Source organism: Phyllopteryx taeniolatus, chromosome 9 (genome assembly GCF_024500385.1).
Source record: "Phyllopteryx taeniolatus isolate TA_2022b chromosome 9, UOR_Ptae_1.2, whole genome shotgun sequence".
Taxonomy (NCBI): domain Eukaryota; kingdom Metazoa; phylum Chordata; class Actinopteri; order Syngnathiformes; family Syngnathidae; genus Phyllopteryx; species Phyllopteryx taeniolatus.
The window spans coordinates 14,627,591-14,649,257 of record NC_084510.1 but is presented as its reverse complement, the minus strand read 5'-3'; the positions used below and the strand labels follow the sequence as shown (position 1 = coordinate 14,649,257).

Sequence of the window (21,667 nt, the reverse complement as noted above, 5' to 3'; positions counted from 1 at the left end):
GTAGCTGATGCACCTTCAGACGTTTATTGAACGGGACAAAGAGTGCACAAGAAGCAACTTCAACGCCAGCTTCTGACACCACTCTCTTGGCCACGCCCCTCAAAGGCACATATTCAACATATGAATACTACACTGCGTACAATTAGAACTTTATAAATGTACTTATAATTATTTCTTTAGATTCTCTTTTATAATGTTTTTATTAAGGCAATGCATAAATGGGTGGTGACTCGAATTAGCATTTGAGTACGCTGAATCAAGAGTTTTCGGATTTGAATCAACGAATCGAAGAATACCATACTACTTACTTTATTCTGACAAGAGCTGCAATGCTGCCACGCTGCATTGCTTCAAAAAATACAAAATATTTCACCATGTTTAGCCTTTGTTTGTGAACAATGCCATTTTGACTTAGGACGCACGCACATATGTGCAGTTGTCCAGTAGCTACCAAGTCTACAGCTGATCATAGATAACAGATGCAAATAACCATAGCCGTCCCCACTGAGATGTTGATCTCCGCAGAAGGAGGCGTCTGACGGCCGTGCCCAAGGAGCTGCGCGGACATTCATGCCAGATGGCGAGCGCGGGAAAATAAATGGGAGAAAGTTGTGCGACATTCATTCAACACATCGTGGCAGATGATTGACAAGCGCGACCATGCTACCAGCTAGCAGATAGCTAGTAGCTGGCTAGAAAGAAGACAGATGTTCCCAGCCAGCGTGGATTTACGCATTTTACCGCAGTGAGACCATTGCAAAACAAACTACTTTTGGCTACGGTACAGCAAGGGATCTTGATTAAAGTAAGCCATTTTAAACTATAAAGTCAATCTTTTCCGGAGGGAGAAGCGGCAGTGTACTCTTGCCAGTGTTTTTGTCAAAAACTGCAAACCGACAAAAACTGCAACCAGGTTTTAACAAGAGGGCGATAGATAGTTTTCAATAATCAAATTAGAGTTTTCATTTGTTGTACAATGACATGACTTTATTTCAGAATAGTACAGGGAGTTAGTTTGATTCTGATTCGGAAGTCATTCGTTACTGTCAACGTGAAGAGACAATGGGGTTTTCGAGGGTGAGTCCGAACCATATTTTTTTTAGAAAATACAGGGCTATTTGTCTTTATTAAACGCATGTAACAAAAATAATTATGATGTTTTTTGGGGTGCTGGAACAGATTCACGGCTTTTCAATTAGAAAAATGTATTTGATGTGTAAATTGAATTACAAGCTTGCTCACGAAAAAAAAAAATTCTAAGTATATATAAGTAATAAATCAAGGTACCACTCAATTCTAAATTCAAATCAGTGGTCAACCATCATCCCAAAACATATTTTGTTCACCCTTGTATATGTAGTACTGGAGAATAATGTTTGTCACACAATGGCTATTTATAAAAAATTTAACTGAATGCCATTTAATGACAGCTGTCACCTTCACACAAGGCTTTCACACGCTTTTCCTTGCTTCAATCAATAACTTCAGTTGACCAGCGGCCACCAGCTGGCTCAGACGCTTCACCTTTTTGTTTTTTTTGTCAACACCACCGCCTTCCTCACTTCCTGTTACTCTCACTGTGAGCAAGCACAAAAGAGATACACTTAGCTGTAAATGGAAAAGTGACTCTAAAGCTTGCCCTGAGGAGACGGGAGCCGTTGGGAGCGTGGTCCATCTTAAAAGGGTCTGCAACCCACCCTCTAAGTTCAATGAATGAGGGCCTCCCAAAGTGGAAGTCTCAAGGGGGTCCTAGGACAAAATTTAGGTAGATTGTATAGCAGCCCTATCACATGAGTAATGAGATCTGTACAAACTGTCGTTCTATTCATGTAAGGAGATGGAAGTTATCTCAAAAGTCCAGCATATGCACCTCCATATGCACACACTCTATTGAGGGGGGCTGCCAATATCTGAACACAAAAGCTGCTGCGCTGTCCAAGCCTTGAGGTCCTTTTTCAACAAAGGCGCTGTCTTCCGAGCTGCGCCTTCATCCTTAGGTGGGGGTTATAAAGCAAGCTCCAGTAAACCATTATAATGCAAAAATATCAATGCTTTTGAGGAGAATAAAGCAAATATTGGTTTTGGACAGGCGAGCCCATCTCTTCTTCCCACACCTGTCTGGTAGCTGTCCTTGTCACATCAGCCCCATATTGAATGGAAGATGCACACATGCTTTGGAGGACAGCATGGAAATGCACATAGGTAGTGTGTGTGGCACACGCATTAACACCTTATCAATATTGTACATTATCGTAAAGGCAGCTAATCTTGCAGCATCATTCAATAAAAATACAAAATCAGTGTGAAGACTGTAAGTGTGCATTACATGCTTCAGACTACAATGTGGTCTTGCAGATCTCCACAAACACAACACCTACACAGAGACGTTGGGAGGCTTACCTCAGTGCAACCTTCACGCAGCAGTCACCCAGACTCGCCATTGTCTCGTCCCAGGTCCCACGCGGCTCGTGCGGGGGATACCAGCTCTGTGTTTGGATTCAGTGCGCGGCCTCGGTGCTCTTCAGCGGCATGAAGGAGCGGCAGCGGCGGCGGCGGCGGCGGCTCAGGTCAGCGGGAGTTGCCGTCAAGAGTTGGCCGTTACCAGCTGCCTCTTCCGAACTCCTCTCTGTTTCTCCCCGGCGGTGACGCTCATCTTCTGCGAGCCGCCTGTGTCCGTCACACTGCAGCCTAACCTGTTTATGTGATAGCAATGTGTGAGTGCCGGTGGCTACATGTTGTCTGAAGCACACGTGAGCGCCCCTGAACGCAGCAACGCTCCTTAAGAGACCGACGCGGTACGCTGATTGAGAGGCCACCACATAAACGCAACTGAAGAATGCCGCCTTCAAATACTGTAGGAATTAATGCCTTCACTCGCAACGGATCTTGCCATCGTTTTATATCATCTTACAACACTAGTTTAGCTATGACGGATAATTTTCAGAAATTACGATTTATGCACAAAACATTTTATACATACAAAATACAACTATAATAAATATAATACAAATAATAAGGAGCGGGGGATCTCCTAAATATTCAGACTACTCTGTGTGTGACTAGTGAGGATTATACTAACAACAAACGTGATTTATAGACATTCCATTATCAGTCATAAAATAGAATTAAAAACATGCAAACTGCAGCTCCTTCTCCAAAATCTGTAGATTACAAAGCGCCTGTGAACGCCTCAAAATTGAGGCCACGCCCACACTATAAAATGACTCTGGCTGCCTTCGGTGACATCAGAGGGAGTTTGTTTAACTGCAGTAAACACGTCACACTGTAACAGCGCTTCTATGACGCTTTACAGGGCCGCAGATGAAAGGTTCAAACTCAAGGCAGACGTTGTTATGATCGTGCAAAGTATGGTGTTAATTTGATTTTAAGAGTAGAAGGGAAGTTACACTCAACTGACTTCCCACTCCTGAGTCAACACTTCAGAAGAGGAAGTCCTTTCTGTTTAGTTACTGGTATCTCTTCTATTTCATTGCTGGCAATTTTTAAGAGTTAATATTGAAGTGTAAAATTGTTGTTTTTTTACTGCTCCTGAAGTTGATATAAATAATAATAATAAAAATAATAATATACAGCACTTTTTAAGGGTTCTTTTTGACTTAATAACTCATTGGGCTAATTAAATACCGTGTGCGTGTGCATTTATTAAGCTTCTCAACTGAACAGGGAGCATGGGTGATTCTGTGCCTTGCTCGAGGGCACATCTACAGTATGGTAAGTCAGTCCTCAATATACAGTATGTGTAACATACAGAGTGCCGAACTTACTTTTCCAGGAGTCCGCTGTTAAAAACAATACAAAAATGAAACATGAAAGAAGACACATAAAAGATAAAGACATGAAACATTCGATCAGACATGCACTTTGGCGTGATAAGCAGTTCCAAATGAACAAAGGTGGGTAGTAACGCGTTACATTTACTTAAGTAACATTTTGGATAAATTGGTGGCGATGTAAGCGCAACAAAGGCGACGTTGGATTCCGCACAAGATTAACATCCAGTTATGAGGATAAAACTTCAATCCTCCTAGATCTGCTGCTGGAACTGATCGTGCTGCACAACAGCCACAGCAAACATACACAAGTGAGGGTAGTGCACACACCAACGTACAGTTTGTGTACAGTATGTTTTTGTCCTGTGAACCTTACAAACATGTAACCCAGTTGCATAAGGATGTAGCTCTTTTTGATCACCAGGTCCCATTTCTTGCTCTTGGGGCATGTTTGCAAATGTACCAAAGCCCTACTCTGAATGCCAGCTCCCCAGCACAAAAGCACATTTCATAACAGTGTGGGTTGTAAAATCCTCAGGACATTTGAGTTTTGTAATTGTCACAATGTGCTGCCTAATCCTTACTTCCAGGGACTGCTAGATAAAGTCAATATAAATACTGCGGAAACGCAAACACCCCTGTTGCCTCCAGGCTTTGTCGGTAACATAACTCCTTTGGGTTTTGCATTTACAGGTACTTCCTCCGGCTATAGACATGAGACGACAATAGCCTCAAAGGCTTTTTGAGCTCAAAACCATAAAGATGACTCTTTCCTTTGACATGACATATTTTGAACAGTTGTTTTGAAAATGGTTAATAGATCCAGTGGACATGAGAACAAATGTTCTTGCCTCGCTGACAACATGAAGCCTGAGCTCCAATACAAGCGCTCTAACAAACATTCTGCCTTTACAGATAATAATGTTCAGTTGATTGACACTGTCAGAGGGATATTTGTTTAATGATATGTTTATTATTATGGTTTGTAGTTTGTAGTTGTGTAGAAAAGGATGGCATTACCTGCAGATTGGCAGACTGAGATGGTGGTCCCGCATTTCAAGAAGGGGGACTAAAGTTTATGTTACAACCATAGGGAGATCATAGTCCTAAGTCTCTCTAAAGTCTATTCATGCACTGAGATGAAGAGTCCCACAGTTAGTGGTACCACAGATCCAGGAAGTGCAATGTGTTCTCTGCGTTTTCTAAATTTTTCATAAGCAGTCCATATGGTTTGTGGACTTGGAAAAGGCTTTTGACTAAGTTGTGTGGATCGATATGCTCCAGGGGTACAATGATTATACAAGGTACCTATACAACTGAAGAATAATGTCCCTGGAAAGTGAAATCATAGATGTGTTTCGAAATACATTATACATTTCGGAATATAATTACTGAAAACTATATAGTGGACATATAGGGCTCTATTTTTGTGACTGGCTTACATCTGGCGTGGCGCTTGGCATAACTGTGCCGAGGCGGGTGTTGGTAATTTCGTACCCGGGTGATTCTAAAAGAGGGACATCTGTGCTGCTGTGGGTGATCACAGCCAACTTCAATCCTGTCCAATCAAAGCTGCTCCTCCCATTCTCTCTAAAAGTGGTGCGTTAGTCGCGCAGTGACAGCCTTTGACATTGGCGGAAGAAGAAAATGATTTCCTTGAGTCCAGGAGGTCAAGGTCAAGGAGTGCCTAGTATAGTGCCTTTTAGGTGGTACTTAGTGTGAAAGGTTTGACAACCACTGCACTGGATGGTAGATGGTACAATTATCCTTTGTATCCACTTGTTGGCATTCTTACAACAAATGAACAGCTTTGTCTTCAACTAAACAGGCCCAGAGTTCACAGTAAGTCAAACTGAGACTTTATTTTTGCCATTTTTGTTTGGTGGAGTGCCATGAAGTTTTTCTAATGTAAAATATGTACCTTGGGTTCAATGAAGTTTTGGACTAGATCAATGAATAGGCTACCTATTGTATTTTACAGTGTCAATCATAGTTGATTTAGTGTCGAATACAAGCATGGAACGTTTTTCTCTCCTCCCCGTTATAGGTCGACTCGAAAAGAGGCCACAAGTGAGAGATGGAAGATGAGACTGCACCCTAATGTATTCCCCCATCTTTATTCTTTGATGTCTCTATAATCCCTCAGATGCGTTTTCTATATTTGGCTTTGAAGCTGCTAAAGCTAATCTCTCAGACTCTCCACTGGAACAAAACTGCGTGAATTGGCGCTCATCTGACTCAAATAAGTGGCCAAGTGAGAGCCAAGGCTGATGAATCGTGAGCAGTTGTTTCACTTTCCTGTGATTCCCTTAGGGGCAAACGCGGCCCGGATTTAATGAGAGTGTGTGTGCAAGTTTGATGGTGTGTTACAGAGGAGCCGCTTATGTGTTTTAGATTTATGAGTGTGTGTGTGTCAGCTGGCCGAAAGTACGGCAGGTCCTCATTGCCACATCTTGGCAGCGTGACACCTCTTGTAAGGGCTTTGTGCAATCCATCCATCCATTTTCTGAGCCGCTTATCCTCACAGGGGTCACGGGAGTGCTGGAGCCTATCCCAGCTATCATTGGGCAGGAGGCGGGGTACACCCTGAACTGGTTGCCAGCCAATCGCAGGACACATACAAACAAACAACTATCCGTATTCACATTCACACCTACGGGCAATTTAGAGTCATCAATTAACCTACCATGCATGTTTTGGGATGTGGGAGGAAACCAGAGTACCCGGAGAAAACCCACGCAGGCACGGGAACAACATGCAAACTCCACACAGGTGGGGCCGGGGATTGAACCCCGGTCCTCAGAACTGTGAGGCAGATGCTCTTACCAGTCTGCCACCATGCCGCCTTTGTGCAATCCTTTCATGCAAATGAAATACCAACACTACCAAATTTCACAGGACACTTCTTGAACTGCAAATGCACAAGCCAATTAGGTCCAATACAAGAATAGTATTAAAAAGATGTAATATCCATCCATCCTTTTTTTGTGCCGCTTAGCCTCATTAGGGCCACGGTGCGCTGGAGCCTTTTGGCGAAAGGTGGCGTTATGCCCTGGACTGGTCGCAAGGCACAGAAAAACCAAATCATTCACACTCATATTCACACCTAGGGACAATTTAGAGTCCTCAATGAACCTAATATGCATGCTTGGGAATGGCGAGACAAAGTCGGAGAACACAGAAAGGTTTTTCACCTCCAAAAACCAATCGTAAATGGGAGAGATTAGTTTTCATCCTTCGTTGATGCCCACCATAACCCATTAGGATGCCTCCCCAAGGTGGGTGCCCGCGGCCACCGCCTGTCCCATGTTTTACTGCCACGTCATGCCACTTGCACAAAACCAAACCAAAAATCTTGTTTGCTCACCCACCCTAAGATGGACTATGAGCTATCAGTACTGAATGAACACAATCCACTCCCCGTAGGGCACAAGCCGACCCACACTTTGCTCCATTTCTGCCCAGCCTCGGATGCTTCCTGCTGGGTCGCAAATGTGTGGCGGCTGGTTCAAAGGCTGGAGGGCAGATTATAATGGCTGCAGTGGCCTCGGGAGTATCATTCATTGTCTGACTTACTATACCCCATTACAAGAATTGCTGGTGTGCCTGCGTGACTGTATATGCGGGTGTTCAGAGTACAAAGTCAACAAAAGACTATTTGTTCCTTGACGGTTTGCTACAAACTCTTGGCAAGTCCCTCTGTCACTCTCCTTCACAAAAGACTAATAGAGTCCATCTGTGTCACGTGACGCAGACGAGGAGGCCAAAAGACCCCACAGCTGTAGCTACAAGCTTGTACTGCAGTGACCTTTCATTTTCTATACCTTTAATCCTCACTAGGGTTACGGGTGAACTGCAGTCTATCCAAGCTGACTTTGTGCGAGAGGCGAGTAAACCCTGGACTGGTCGCCAGTCAATCACGGGGTACGTATAGATAAACAACCATTCACACAACGAACAATATATATATCTATATATATATAAGACCTAGTAGTACAAGCTTTATGTGTATAGTGTGACAGGTATTAATCTATTTGTTGGCTGCATGGTAAAAACAGCAGATTGAAAATTTTATTTCCATATGGCGATTAAAATCAGTACAATCAATGTGTTTTTTGATCAAGTCAAAAACTAAAATAAAACAAAATTGCAGCGCATCATACTGCAAAGGTGTTTCCAAAATTTTGATAACTTTTAGTTAGACAAGAGGAGCAAAATATTAGAAACACGTTTCAGCATGATGCAGTTCAGTTTTAAATCTCTAAAAACTAAAATTACAATTAAATAACATACTTTCCATAAGTTAATACTTTAGCAATAAGAACTGAGCATTTGTTTTTTGTAAAGGCTCATTTTTTTGACACATCAGCTCCTGTATTGCATCTCGTTTGTGCCAATTGACTCATCAGTGATTGTAATACAATCTAATGACTTGGTGGCTTGTTGTTGACGATTGCATGATTTATTTGTCAACATTGCATCACTGGATTATTTTGTTATCTCCAGAATATATATTGAAGATTTGAAAAATAGCTGTCAAGCTGCATTTACTGACTGATAGGTGTGTTTACCTGATGGAATTTTGTGCTAAAATTCTGATACCCCATCCATCGTCCTGCCGGTCGGTCTCTTAACGGAATTTTGCGCCTCATTTCTATGGAAACAGTCTTTAAAGCAGCCATGCAAGAGGAGTCGCTGAGCCGGTGGAAAAGCCTTTTTGTGTTGACATACCAGATTGGACCAAAGGGGATAGAAAAAGAGAACTGGGAAGCTTTAAAGTTTGTAAACTCTGTGTGACGTTTCTGCATACAGTTCCCATTTTATGTAACTTGCCTGTGAATATTCTCATTCATCCAGGTCGTTTCATTCTCGGGGCATTGAATAGATCGCAACTGGATGAATCCGGTTGTCTGAGAAGACATTTCGCCTTTCAAGAGCTAAATCAAGAGAACTTCAATTAAAGTGTTTAAACTATTAAGGTATTCAATAGTTCGTTAAGGAAAATAAACCAATACATACGTTAGGTCCGATTAAATTAAGCAGATTAGTAGGTTTTATAATTGTTAGTTCATTTATCTGAAAAATATTTTTCTTAACTACAATTAACTGTTTTGTCGCAATACAAATAACTGATCAATTACAGATTTGCCCTGTGGATTGGGTTAAAAAATATAGTTGAACCTTCAAAACACAAGCCATTGCTGGACGCTGGTCGACCTCGCATTTGATTTTCAGAACTATCGTGCCACAAAAAAATAATACAAAAAAAAAAAATCATCAAAAAACATTTAACGGTACATGAAAACCTTTGTGACATCACAGATTGAGTAATACTAAACTAAAATAAAATACTTACCCTTTCATGATGCATGAAAAGTGTCGAGGCAGGCTTTCTAAAGGGCTTTTCGTTTTTTTTTTTTTTTTTTTAACTTTTTCCCCTACATTCTTCAAGTGTGAAAGGAAATTAACCACGGATATCCAAATTTAAAAACAACCAGTTGCCTACTCACTATTAACTCACTAGTGTATATGCCTGGGAAGCGAGTTTCTTCACATTAAGATTGAACACAGCTGACTTAGCAAGATATATTCTGTTCTTCTTTAATCATTGATACCTATTGTACTGAGCAGCCAGGACAGGGATGTAAGTACCACTTCTGTCATCATGCTATGTCACAATAAGTTCCATTTGTGGTTCAAAAGTAATCAATAGTAGACTTTGGTAGCTTTACAAAAACACAAACAAGCCAAGAAAGAGCAAAAGATACTTGTTTTGCGAGACTGAATTGAAATACAACTCAAAATATTTCTGGTTGGTTTTCAATACCACCTTAAAGGGTGATTAAATACTGAGGTTCTGCTATATTTCAACTGTTCCTTAGTCAAACATCACTAAACTTTGCTTTCGAGTTTAAGCCCACAAATTATATCAGGCTTTAGGATCATACATTGGTGCAAGTGAGTTTTTTTATAGTTTTTTTTTTTAACATAACAAAAACCTCTTGAGTCACTTATATCAAACAAACATGCAATTACCGGGAGAAGAGGATTATTGTATCAGATGAGATTTTAGTATAGTCCACTGGAAGGAGCTGGGGAGCTGGCAGGCTTTTACAATTGTTGTTGTTTGTACCAAGCGCAGCGAGATGTGGGACGACATCATAACATCATATGTTTAGTAAGCGTTTGAAGCGATGCCGTGACATCATTGCCTTTAAGTGATTGTGAATATATTGTGTGATGTCGCTGCTAGTGGTTTAAAATAGAATTCAGGGTCATAGGTGTCATCCCTATTACATGAGATGTGGATCGAAAGATTGGGTCTGTTTCAAGGGATGGCATTTAGTTGCATTTTTTTATTTTTTTTTAAATTGCCCAAATCTGTTATCAATCTGCCAGCACAGGCATGACATCATGACATCAAACGTATCTTATCTAGTAAGTGAAGCAATGGCATGAAATCATTGCCTTTATGTGATTGTGAATATGTTGAGTGATGTCGCTACTAGTGGATTAAACTAGAATTCATGTGCATAAGGTGTCATTTTTCTGCCTTATTACGTGAGATGGTCATATTAGCTTTTTTTTTTTTTTTTTAATTGATGAATTGGATGTATGAAAGTCAAAGGAAAAAGGGTGGCCTTTGTTATTTTCAGTATTAAGATGGAATAGTCACAACTGTGTGTGCATGTATGTACAGTATCCTGCCATGCCTCCAATTCTAAATCTAGATGATAGGTAACAAAGAAGAAATTAAAGGTATTTGTATGTTTCTTCACAAGGTTTAGACAGTTTATTATGATCGCTGCACATGCCTGTCTATTTGCTATGTCCAAATAAAGGAAAGAAAACCAGGCAGCGCAGTGCGGTAAGAGTTACCATGACTGCCTCACACTAAAGTGAGTGTGAATGGTTGTGCCCTGCGATTGGCCGGTGACCAGTCCAAGGTGTACCCTGCCTCTTGCCCATAGTCATCTGGGATAGGCTCCAGCAAACTCATCCCTGATACCTTTGTGGTTGTTGCTTTGTAAATTGTGACACATTCCTTTTAGGATAGTACAGAAAGTTGTCCCCAAACTGTTCTTATAGAATTGTCCAAAACGTCTTTATAAAACGAAAAAGTTCAAAGTTATGATGGCTCCTTGTAGCGCAATCATGCAAACTGTGGACTGATGTTCTCTTGGGTGAATGCTGACATTCACCAATTACCACAATGGTGTTCATTTCGAAATCCACTTTACTTTAGAAATGGTTCTGTGGCTTATTCCAACTTGGTAAGCATCATCAACTCGTTCTTTGTGGTCTTGAAGCATTTTCTATATTTGCACTTCCTTTGTGGTCTTGAGGAATCTTGCATATTCAAGTCCTGACACATGAACATGAGAATGTTTCTGAGTAGAAGTTCACGTATCCTTCTTCAGTTAACACAACCAGGAATGTTTATGATTACATGTTAGACTGTTGGTCTTTTTAAAATCCATTTCCCTTTTTTTTGGTATTGCTTTTAAGGACCAATATATTTGACTTTTGTGTCGAGAAAGCTCAGCATGAACATTGCAACATAAACGCACAAGTAAGCAAAGAATCCATCAAATCCCAAGCTTGTTTCCATTTGTAAACAACTCAGACACACACACGCACGCACATGCACACACACACACGCATATGCACACAAGCACAAAGCCCTTACTCCATTCTGTACAAGTAAATTGGATTGCTGCTCCAGAAAAAAAAAAAAATAACTTGATTATAAACAGCCTCACCCTCACACTGCTGGGGAGCATCACTTAATAATGCTAAGTGCATTGACACGTCGGTGCCCACAATTGCCCTGTGCAGGGCTATACATCAATTTTGATAGAAAGATTAAGTGTAAAAACAATATGGAGTAAACTAGTACAGTAAATATTGGGAGTCAATTCCCAGGGGAAACATCACGCTCACATAACATATTACTCATCCATCCGGGAGGTTTATTGTATAGTAGCATTGGCTGATTAGGTTTTGGGGGTTGCTTGGAGGTCAAATATATCATTATTATGCATTAGCGGGGCTTCTACGAAGCAATGTGATAACATCTGCATTATGCTGAACAACGGGGGAAATACAATACAGGAAACTAGAAAAGCAGTTCCATTTTATAGCTACTGTAAACTGTCTGCCGATGTACAAAGGTATTCCGACTATAGTGTTAACCCCTCAAACCTTTGCAAAACCAAACTCATATTTCAGAGATATACTACAACCCCAATTGGAATGAAGTTGGGACGTTGTGTTAAACATAAATAAAAACAGAATACAATGATTTGCAAATCATGTTCAACTTTTATTTCATTGAATACACTACAAAGACAAGATATAATGTTCAAACTGATGAACTTTATTGTTTTTAGAAAATAATCATTAACTTTGAATTTTATGGCTGCAACACGTTCCGAAAAAGCTGGGACAGGTGGCAAAAAAGACGGAGAAAGTTGAATGCTCATCAAACACCTGTTTGGAACATCCCACAGGTGAACAGGATAATTGGGAACAGGTGGGTGCCATGATTGGGTATAAAAGGAGCTTCCCTGAATTGCTCAGTCATTCACAAGCAAAGATGGGGTGAGGTTCACCTCTTTGTGAACAAGTGCGTGAGAAAATAGTCGAACAGTTTAAGGACAATGTTCTTCAACGCACAATTGCAAGGAATTTAGGGATTTCATCATCTAAGGTCCATAATATCATCAAAAGGTTCAGAGAATCTGGAGAAATCACCGCATGTAAGCGGCAAGGCCGAAAACCAACATTGAATGCCCGTGACCTTCCATCCGTCAGGCGGCACTGCATCAAAAACCGACATCAATGTGTAAAGAATATCACAACATGGGCTCGAGAACACTTCAGAAAACCAATGTCAGTAAATACAGTAAATACATCCCTAAGTGCAACTTGAAACACTACTATGCAAAGCAAAAGTCATTTATCAACAACACCCAGAAGCGCCACCGGCTTCTCTGGGCCCGAGTTCGTCTGCCGATGCACTATAAAGAAGTGACTTTCACTGTAAACGATAAAATAGATCCTACTAAATGTTGTTAAAAACTTGTCAAATGACTAAAAATGGTTTATACACTTTGGTGCGTTTGGTGTTAAATCTAATTCATACTTGCAATTGTCAAGTAGAGAGGATTCTGATTCTGAAACTGCTGCAGCACTCTACTGGACTGTACTCCCACCTAGTGTTCATCAAGTCCAAATATATTCATTTATTAGATCGCTTGCTAGGAATCCATCCATCCATCCATTTTCTGAGCCGCTTCTCCTCACTAGGGTCGCGGGCGTGCTGGAGCCTCTCCCAGCTATCAACTAGGAATCGTTGTTAGTCAAATCTACACCATCAGTGTGTATTTGCGTTGTTCTTCATCCAAGTCTTTAAAATATTTTAAAACAACACCTAAAGTGAATCAACAACTCAATTATTTCAAGGTAAAGAACATTCAAAGTCCATTTAATTAGGTTTAACGGCACATTCTATTACTCTACAACACAAAGGCTGTAACAATTCTGTCTTTACAAATACAATGATCGGACATCATTGTATTATCTGTACGATAATAACATTGTCTAAATAGGTATTAATTAATGTTTGTTGCTGTAGTTGTGTTTTGCAATGGTGTACAACTGTAGTGCATCAATGTCAGCTAATTTAAATTTAGTCGAATGGCATGAGAACTATTGATTGTTTCTAATATTATTTAGCAAGAGGGGCAGACTAAAATGGAATAAAGCTTAAAATCAACAAAAATATAATTTACCTGAACAAGATCAAACAGAGACATGTTCCCAATATTCTGGTTGACGAATTTGGTGACATGAGTGGTACACAATACAGTAAATGAAAGAAAATATAGTGAAACGTAAATGTGGTAATCTAAAAAGAACTTTGATACCTTTTCAGAATCAGAATCGTCATTATTGGACAAGTATGTAAAAACACGCAAACAAATTTGTCACTGGTAGTTGTGGTGGCTCTAGTACTAAAGCAAACAAGTCACACAAATACAAATACAAAATACATTTAGGACATAAACACAAAAATGCAGACAGAGAGAATACACCCATTGACTTATTGACTAACTCCCAACCACTGTGACCGGTGCCAGAGAGCAGCAGGTGTTGATGAAGGAAATTATCCAATTTCACTCAATTGGTTTGAAAATTATTATTTACTAAAAAGAAAAAATAATAATAATAATGTAGCTTTCTTCTATTTATGCCAGGGACATATTGTGGTGAGCAGAACAATGAAATGCTCTTGCACTAGATGTCAGAAAGTTTCAATTAACCTTCTCATCCACTTGTTGCCATTCATATATTGCAACAGAATGGTCCTTAAAGCGTGGTACCAGTACTACTGGTGGTATGCGGGCTCCTTGTAAGTGGTACGCCAAAGAATCATTGAATTAAATGTTCAAACTCCTGCATCATCAGTATGTAAATGAGGAGACAGTCTTAAAGTGCTTTGAGTACCTTGAAGGTAGAAAAGCACGATACAAGTGAAAGCCCATTTACTATTTACCACTACATTTGCATTTCATCTTTTAGAACTTTGTTTTTAGGTTAAAAAAAATTACTTTTGTGTTCAATACATTTTAATTGAATATTTTTTCAAGTATTGTTTTTTTTATTTTCCTATACTTTATTGCTGCGCACCAGATTCAGCATATTGTTACAGTGGTTTAACATATTAAAAATACCTTTTAGGAATACAACTTCTCCCTCGTTTTTGATTAACATTTGGGCCTAGTAGGATATTGTTAATGGTACCTGAAGGACCATTTTTTTATTTTTTTTAAGGTGGTACTGGGTGTAAAAACCTTGGTAACCACTGCTGTAACAGAATAGCTTTATGTTCAACTAAACAGGCTTAGCTGTCACACTGAGTGAATACATTTGTGAGTAAATTGAGACGAGATCATTTCGGTATATATGACATTTTTGTCTGGTTGAGTGCTGTGCGATTTTTTATGTAAAATATGCGCCTTGGTTCCAGAAAGGTTGGGGAGCATTGTGTTATCATATTTATGTCACTTTAACCAAAGTGAATGTAATACCTCGTGAGCGAAAGTCAGCTGCGGATCCTGACCGCCACCTGGCAGGCGCATCATTTTACCATGAATCATACATGAGTGATACCCAGTGGGACATTTATAAGGTGCAACTCTCATCCAGTCAGCCATATTCTGGCTGCACGAAAGCAATGTTTGGAATCCCATCAAGCTAAATTCTCTTTTTAAAAAGCTCATTTTGATATCATAAAGTTGAAAAACTGTAGGTGACCATGTTGCCGGCCCAGGAGGCAGCTAAGATCTACCACACCAACTACGTTCGCAACGCCCGCGCCGTGGGCGCGCTGTGGACCGTCTTCACCATCACGTTCGCCGTCATCACGGTGGTGGTGTTCATCCAGCCCTACTGGATCGGGGACAGCGTCAACACTCCACAGGCCGGCTACTTTGGCCTCTTCCACTACTGCATCGGCAACGCGCTCACCTCGGAGCTCACCTGCAAAGGCAGCGCGCTGGACTTCGGCTCCATCCCGTCCGGGGCCTTCAAGACAGCCATGTTCTTCGTGGGCATCTCCACACTGCTGGTGGTGGGCAGCATCGTGTGCTTCAGCCTCTTCTTCTTTTGCAATGCGGGCAGCGTGTACAAGATCTGCGCCTGGATGCAGCTGGCCTCCAGTCAGTGAGCACCACTTTGGGATAAAACAAACACAGGTCACAACATTAGGTACACCTGCACAACACCATGACATCCATTTCAAGAACCTGATGCAAATATATTTACTAGTGAAGTTGTAGTAGTGTAGATTTGCACTGCATCATGACATTCCTCATTTCTAATATTTGTACCTATATACTAAATATTAGAAAGGTCTCTAATTACAACCACAATATTAAACATGCAGCATGACGTTTACAAATTTTGTTTAATATCAAGCAGATTTTCACAAATAACAAAAAATGACCAGACATTAACTTGAAAAATAAAATCACACTGTAGTAATACAGTACAGCATACTGTGTGTGTGATTCCCAACCACTGTGCATGAGAGATTACTAAATGTGTTGCGGGGATAATTTAATTTAAATGGTCTGAAAATGGTTATTCATTTATTTTATTCATCTATTTATGTCAATAACATATCGTGACAAGCAGAACAATTAAATGCTCTTCTACAAGATGGCAGAAGGTCCAATTGACCTGCGTATCCACATGTTGCCAACGATAGAACAGAGCAGCTCTGTGTTCAACTAAAGAGGCCCGTGCAGATTTCGCATTGAGTAAGTACATTTGTGAGTAAATTGAGACGAGATAATCATTGTTTCAGTCGACATTTTTTTGTAACTTTTTTGTGGACATTTTTGTTTGTTGGTGTTCCATATGGTGGCATGGAAGTGCAAAACAACATAACAAATTGTGAAACATTAACAAAAGCCAAAACACTTTTACATTTCAGAAAACAAATGACCAAAAACCAAAAAACTTTCACATTTCAGAAAACACATTAACAAAAGACGAAACAAATTACAAAAGACGAAAACACTCGGAAAGGGAACGTCCCATTTCACAGACATTCTTAGAAATCTCACGCCCTTTCTCGGCAAGACCTGCCCGGCTTCAACATGATAGGCTCCTGCATCGCAGGAAGGGTAGGCTATGCAGATGTAATGAGATGTCCATCCCAAATATAATTTTGAAAAAACAAAAACGTTTATTATGATTAGGTTTAGGACTAGCGTTGGAGTTGAGGCAGTTTAGGATGAGTTAAGGTTAGGATTATGGTGGTTAAGGCTGGCGCACAATGAGCAATGCCGCCGAACCCGACTGAACTATGCCGCAGTGTGCGTGGTTTGGCAACTGTTTCCATGAGCGGCCGATCGGTCGACCACTGGTTTTGACACGATTCAAAATTATAATGTCCGTTGCGAGGCGTCCTCACGTCCCATTTTACATTCAATCAAAATGCACAGAAACTTTCCCACACGGTGAAAATACATTTCCGGGTTTGCGAGCCGTGCCGCCGCGTTGCCTCGGCTCAAGCCATATAAATCGTATGTAAAGTATTAAGTGTTGTTTAACATCAATGCTATCCTATATTTATAATTTATAAAGTGCCTGTGCATGAAAAAGTGAAGTTTGTGACCAGAATGTACGTTCAAATGAATGGAACCGGCAGCTTCCTTTCAAATATCCACACTTTCCCTTTAATTCTCGCCTGCATCCTCTCTCTTTAACAACCTACTTCTTCCTTAACTCTTAATCTATCTTTTTATGGTTGAAGAAATGTGATAAACTACAATATATTGTATATACAGAATCAAACGCCTATACAGGCTCACTGTCCATATATACAATCGCTATTTGGGATGGACATCTCGTTACATCTGCGTAGCATACCATTCCCGCGATGCAGGAGCCAATCATGTTCAAGTGGGGAGGGTCTTGCCGAAAAAGGGCGTAGGATTTCTAAGAATGTTTGTGAAATGGGAAGTTCCCTTTCTGGGTGTTTCGTCTTTTGTAATTTGTTTCGTCTTTTGTAAAATGCTTCGGCTTCTTTTTATTTGTTTCCTGAAATGTAAAAATGTTTCGGCTTTTGTTCATTTGTTTTCTGAAATGTAAAAATATTTCAGCTTTTGTTAATTTGTTTCCTGAAATGTGAAAATGTTTCACAATTTGTTATATTGTTTTGCACTTCCAGGTCACCGTAGTTCCAAGAGATTTTTGTAAATTATGTCCCTTGGCTCAACAAAGGTTGGGAAAGACTGCAAAGTAAACTGCACGGTATTCCGACTATAGTGTTAACCCCTCAAACCTTTGCAAAACCAAACTCATATTTCAGAGATATACTACAACCCCAATTGGAATGAAGTTGGGACGTTGTGTTAAACATAAATAAAAACAGAATACAATGATTTGCAAATCATGTTCAACTTATATTTCATTGAATACACTACAAAGACAAGATATAATGTTCAAACTGATGAACTTTATTGTTTTTAGAAAATAATCATTAACTTTGAATTTTATGGCTGCAACACGTTCCGAAAAAGCTGGGACAGGTGGCAAAAAAGACAGAGAAAGTTGAATGCTCATCAAACACCTGTTTGGAACATCCCACAGGTGAACAGGATAATTGGGAACAGGTGGGTGCCATGATTGGGTATAAAAGGAGCTTCCCTGAATATCAACAACACCCAGAAGCGCCACCGGCTTCTCTGGGCCCAAGTTCATCTAAGATGGACTGATGCAAAGTGGAAAAGTGTTCTGTGGTCCGACGAGTCCACATTTCAAATTGTTTTTGGAAATTGTGGATGTCTGGTCCTCCGGGCCAAAGAGGAAAAGAATCACCCGGACTGTTATCGACGCAAAGTTCAAAAGCCAGCATCTGTGATGGTATGGGGCTGTGTTAGTGCCAATGGCATGGGTAACTTACACATCTGTGAAGGCACCATTAATGCTGAAAGGTACATATAGGTTTTGGAGAAACATATGCTGCCATCCAAGCAATGTCTTTTTCATGGACGCCCCTGCTTATTTCAGCAAGACAATGCCAAACCACATTCTACACGTGTTACAACAGCATGGCTTCGTTGTAAAAGAGTGCGGGTACTAGACTGGCCTGCCTGCAGTCCAGACCTGTGTCCCATTGAAAATGTATGGCGCATTATGAAGCGTAAAATACAACAACGGAGACCCCGGACTGTTGAACAGCTGAAGCTGTACATCAAGCAATAATGGGAAAGAATTACGCCTACAAAGCTTAAACAATTAGTGTCCTCAGTTCCCAAAGGTTTATTGATTATTGTTAAAAGAAAAGGTGATGTAACACAGTGGTAAACATGACTCTGTCACAGCTTTTTTGGAACGTGTTGCAGCCATAAAATTCTAAGTTAATGATTATTTGCTAAAAAACAATCAAGTTTATCAGTTGGAACATTAAATATCTTGTCTTTGTAGTGTATTCGATTAAATATAGGTTGAACATGATTCGCAAATCATTGTATTCTGTTTTTATTCATGTTTAACACAACGTCCCAACTTCATTGGAATTGGGGTTGTATAACATTAAATAAAGAGAATCAGTCTTAACATGTCAAACACATACAAGTTTAGTATTTGTTGCTCCCTGGAAAAAAAAAGTAAAGTAGAATAGTGGTTAACACCTCTGCATCACAGTCAAGAGATTCCGGTTTTGGATCTCGGTTCTGGCAGTCCTGTGTGTAGTTTGCATGTTGTCCCTGTTCTTGCATGTGTTTCTCCCATATCCCCCCGCCAAAAACAAAAAAGAAAGTGTGTTAGGTTCATTTCAGACTAAATTGTCCATAGGTGTGAGTGAGTAGAAATTGTTTTCTTTGTGTGCAGGTGAAGTTGTGTGTCGAATGTGGAAAATGAGTGCTTTTGAATTTAAAATATTCCACAATATTATACAGAGTCAGTTTAGATGCGACATGTAGAGTTCCTAAATTACATCGATGCACATATTCACAATATAACAGTGTTTTAAATCCACTGTCTAATTACATTATACTGTACGTTTCTCATAATACAAAACTGCAAGACTGTATTTCTTGTTACAGACGTATTTATATTAAGTCGTTCATCTCACCGTACTTCCGTGGGTTTTCAGTTACTCTGATTTCATCCCACGTTCCAAAAAAACAGGCATGTTAGGTTCATTAAAGATTCTAAATTTTCCAGTGTAAATGGTTGTTTGTTATATGTACCCAGCAAATGACTGGCAACCAGTCCCAGGTGTATTCGTCCTCTTGCCCAAAGTCAACTGGGATAGGCTCAAGCTCACCCACGACACAAATGAGGAACAAATGCTATAGAAAATGGATGGATGTTTGGTATATACAGTATGATGTTTGGTATATACAGTTTGCTGATTTTACATTTCATGTAAAATCAGCAAAAGTCATTATCTAATTTGAGTAAAAAAAATAAATTTTATGAAAAGATTAGTATTTTAGTATTTGTTAGAGTGGTATGTTGACCTTGTTACAGGTAAACTACAGTTTACAGTGGATGGATGACAAATGTGGAAGATGTCCCTGATATGGGTTTTGCAGTTTTCATTCGTCCATTCAGTTCAGTAGTGCTCGACTCACCCTCCTGTGCCGCCTTCTCTATGTCAGGCGCTTGCATGGTGATCGGCTGCATGATTTACCCCGACGGCTGGGACTCGGAGGAGGTGAAGCGGATGTGCGGCCAGCGGACCGACAAATACACCCTGGGCAACTGCACGGTGCGCTGGGCCTACATCCTGGCCATCATCAGCATCATGGACTCGCTCATCCTCGCCTTTCTGGCCTTTAGCCTGGGCAGCAGACAGGACAACCTCCTGCCCGAGGACTTCCAGGCAGAGGAGAAAGGTACCAGCATTGAGGGGAGGATAAAATGGGGGGGAGGACAGAAACTGCACCGAAAGGAAAAGCAAAGATGAAAAGTTCAACTTAATTGTGACAATTCCATTTCTGCTTTCTCTCTTCAATACAGACAACGCATGAAGAGCCTACTACAGACCACCAAAGCAAGACTTTCACAACTATTTGAACCCAAAGAAGTTCATCCTGTCTTTGTTGAACTGTTTGCACTTCATTAAACTTTGTTCTTTACGAGGCGTCTCAGAAAGGTTTCAGGACTAATGTTAGAGAAGATAAAATTCAAACCCAAACTACAAGTTTTCTCCTTCAACGTAATCGCCCTGGAGTATATAGGCCTGTGTCCTTTGTTTCAGTAGCCATTGAACCCCGTCCCCAACACACACACACACACATACTTTTACATATATACTGTAAATATGCATGAACAGTTAGTGATGAGATCAAGGACACCAGAACTGCTGGGGAGTCACCACCACTGATGAATCATGTATCTTCGTGTACGACCTGAACACCAAATGCCAGAGCCTTAGGTAGAAGAGTCCGATGTCGCCAAGGCCAACGAAAGCAAGACAGTCGAAGTCCAAAGTCAAAGTCATGTGGATGGCATCCCTCAATTTGGGGGCCATCATCCACTGCGGCCAGACGATCAACCAGCACACCTACAAAGAGATCCCGCAGTGTTTGCTTTGTTCAATGCGCGAGAAGAGGCGACAGTTGTGGCTGGACAATGTGCCTACTCACAACACCCTGAGCATCCAACACTTCCTGTTCAAGAAGAAAATCATTGTGGTAGAGCCACCTCAACACACACCTGACCCCTCTCTGTGTATTTTTTTCCCACTTTCCCAATCTCATGGGGGTCATCAATGCTATTGAAAAGCCATTGATTCAATGGGACCCGTTTTGAAGATATGGACATCAAAATGGCAGAGACGACACCGCTGCGGAAAATCACTGAGTGCATGAAGGCGTGGCAGAGAAGGTAGGGAAAATGCATTGGACTCCAGGAGGATTACTATAAGGTGGAAAACTTGTAGTTCGGATTTGAAATGTATCTTTTGTTGCATGCCTCACAGCCTTTAGAATAGGGGTCACCAACCATTTTGAAATTGAGAGCTACTTCTTGGCTACTGATTAATGCAAAGAGCTGCAGTTCCTACACACAAATTAGGACACATTTTCTTTAATTATAGTGTTTTAATTAATTTTAATCTATATGAAGACAATCATGTAAATTATTCCTCAGAATAATTAACACTGATTTAACAAGGTAGTAAACAAACAATATGCATCACTATATTGCTAATACTCCCCCGCAAGTGTTCATATTTTCAAATGATCACTTCTACAACCTTCTTCGGACATCACAATGTCGAGCTATTTTTAGAACAGGCTTGCGAGCTACTGATGTGGCTACTGAGGGTTACCCGGTGCCCACGG

General features: G+C 40.5%; 2 protein-coding genes across 7 annotated transcripts in view; one reads left to right on the top strand and one right to left on the bottom strand.

The window, feature by feature from the left end:
• The window catches only part of kif21b (kinesin family member 21B), a 96,748-nt gene extending 93,257 nt beyond the window's left edge, over positions 1-3,491 (bottom strand). For all 6 annotated transcript variants that reach the window (XM_061784707.1, XM_061784711.1, XM_061784710.1 and 3 more), the window contains exon 1: positions 2,401-3,491. In XM_061784707.1, coding sequence (XP_061640691.1) covers positions 2,401-2,441 — 41 coding nt within the window. In that variant the 5' untranslated portion in view covers positions 2,442-3,491. The remainder of the gene's footprint in view (positions 1-2,400) is intronic.
• Positions 3,492-14,781: 11,290 nt separating this feature from the next.
• Positions 14,782-20,402, top strand: lhfpl5a (LHFPL tetraspan subfamily member 5a). Its single transcript, XM_061785031.1, has 3 exons — positions 14,782-15,517; positions 19,979-20,215; positions 20,340-20,402. Exons 1-3 carry the CDS (start codon positions 15,115-15,117, stop codon positions 20,348-20,350), a joined length of 651 nt encoding a protein of 216 aa, XP_061641015.1. The 5' UTR covers positions 14,782-15,114; the 3' UTR covers positions 20,351-20,402.
• Positions 20,403-21,667: the final 1,265 nt, after the last annotated feature.

Coding starts and splice junctions, on each gene's coding strand:
- lhfpl5a (XM_061785031.1), top strand. CDS start 15,115: ATGTTGCCGGCCCAGGAGGCAGCTAAGATCTACCACACCAACTACGTT. Junction 15,518..19,978: donor CTGGATGCAGCTGGCCTCCA/GTCAGTGAGCAC, acceptor TCTCTATGTCAG/GCGCTTGCATGGTGATCGGC.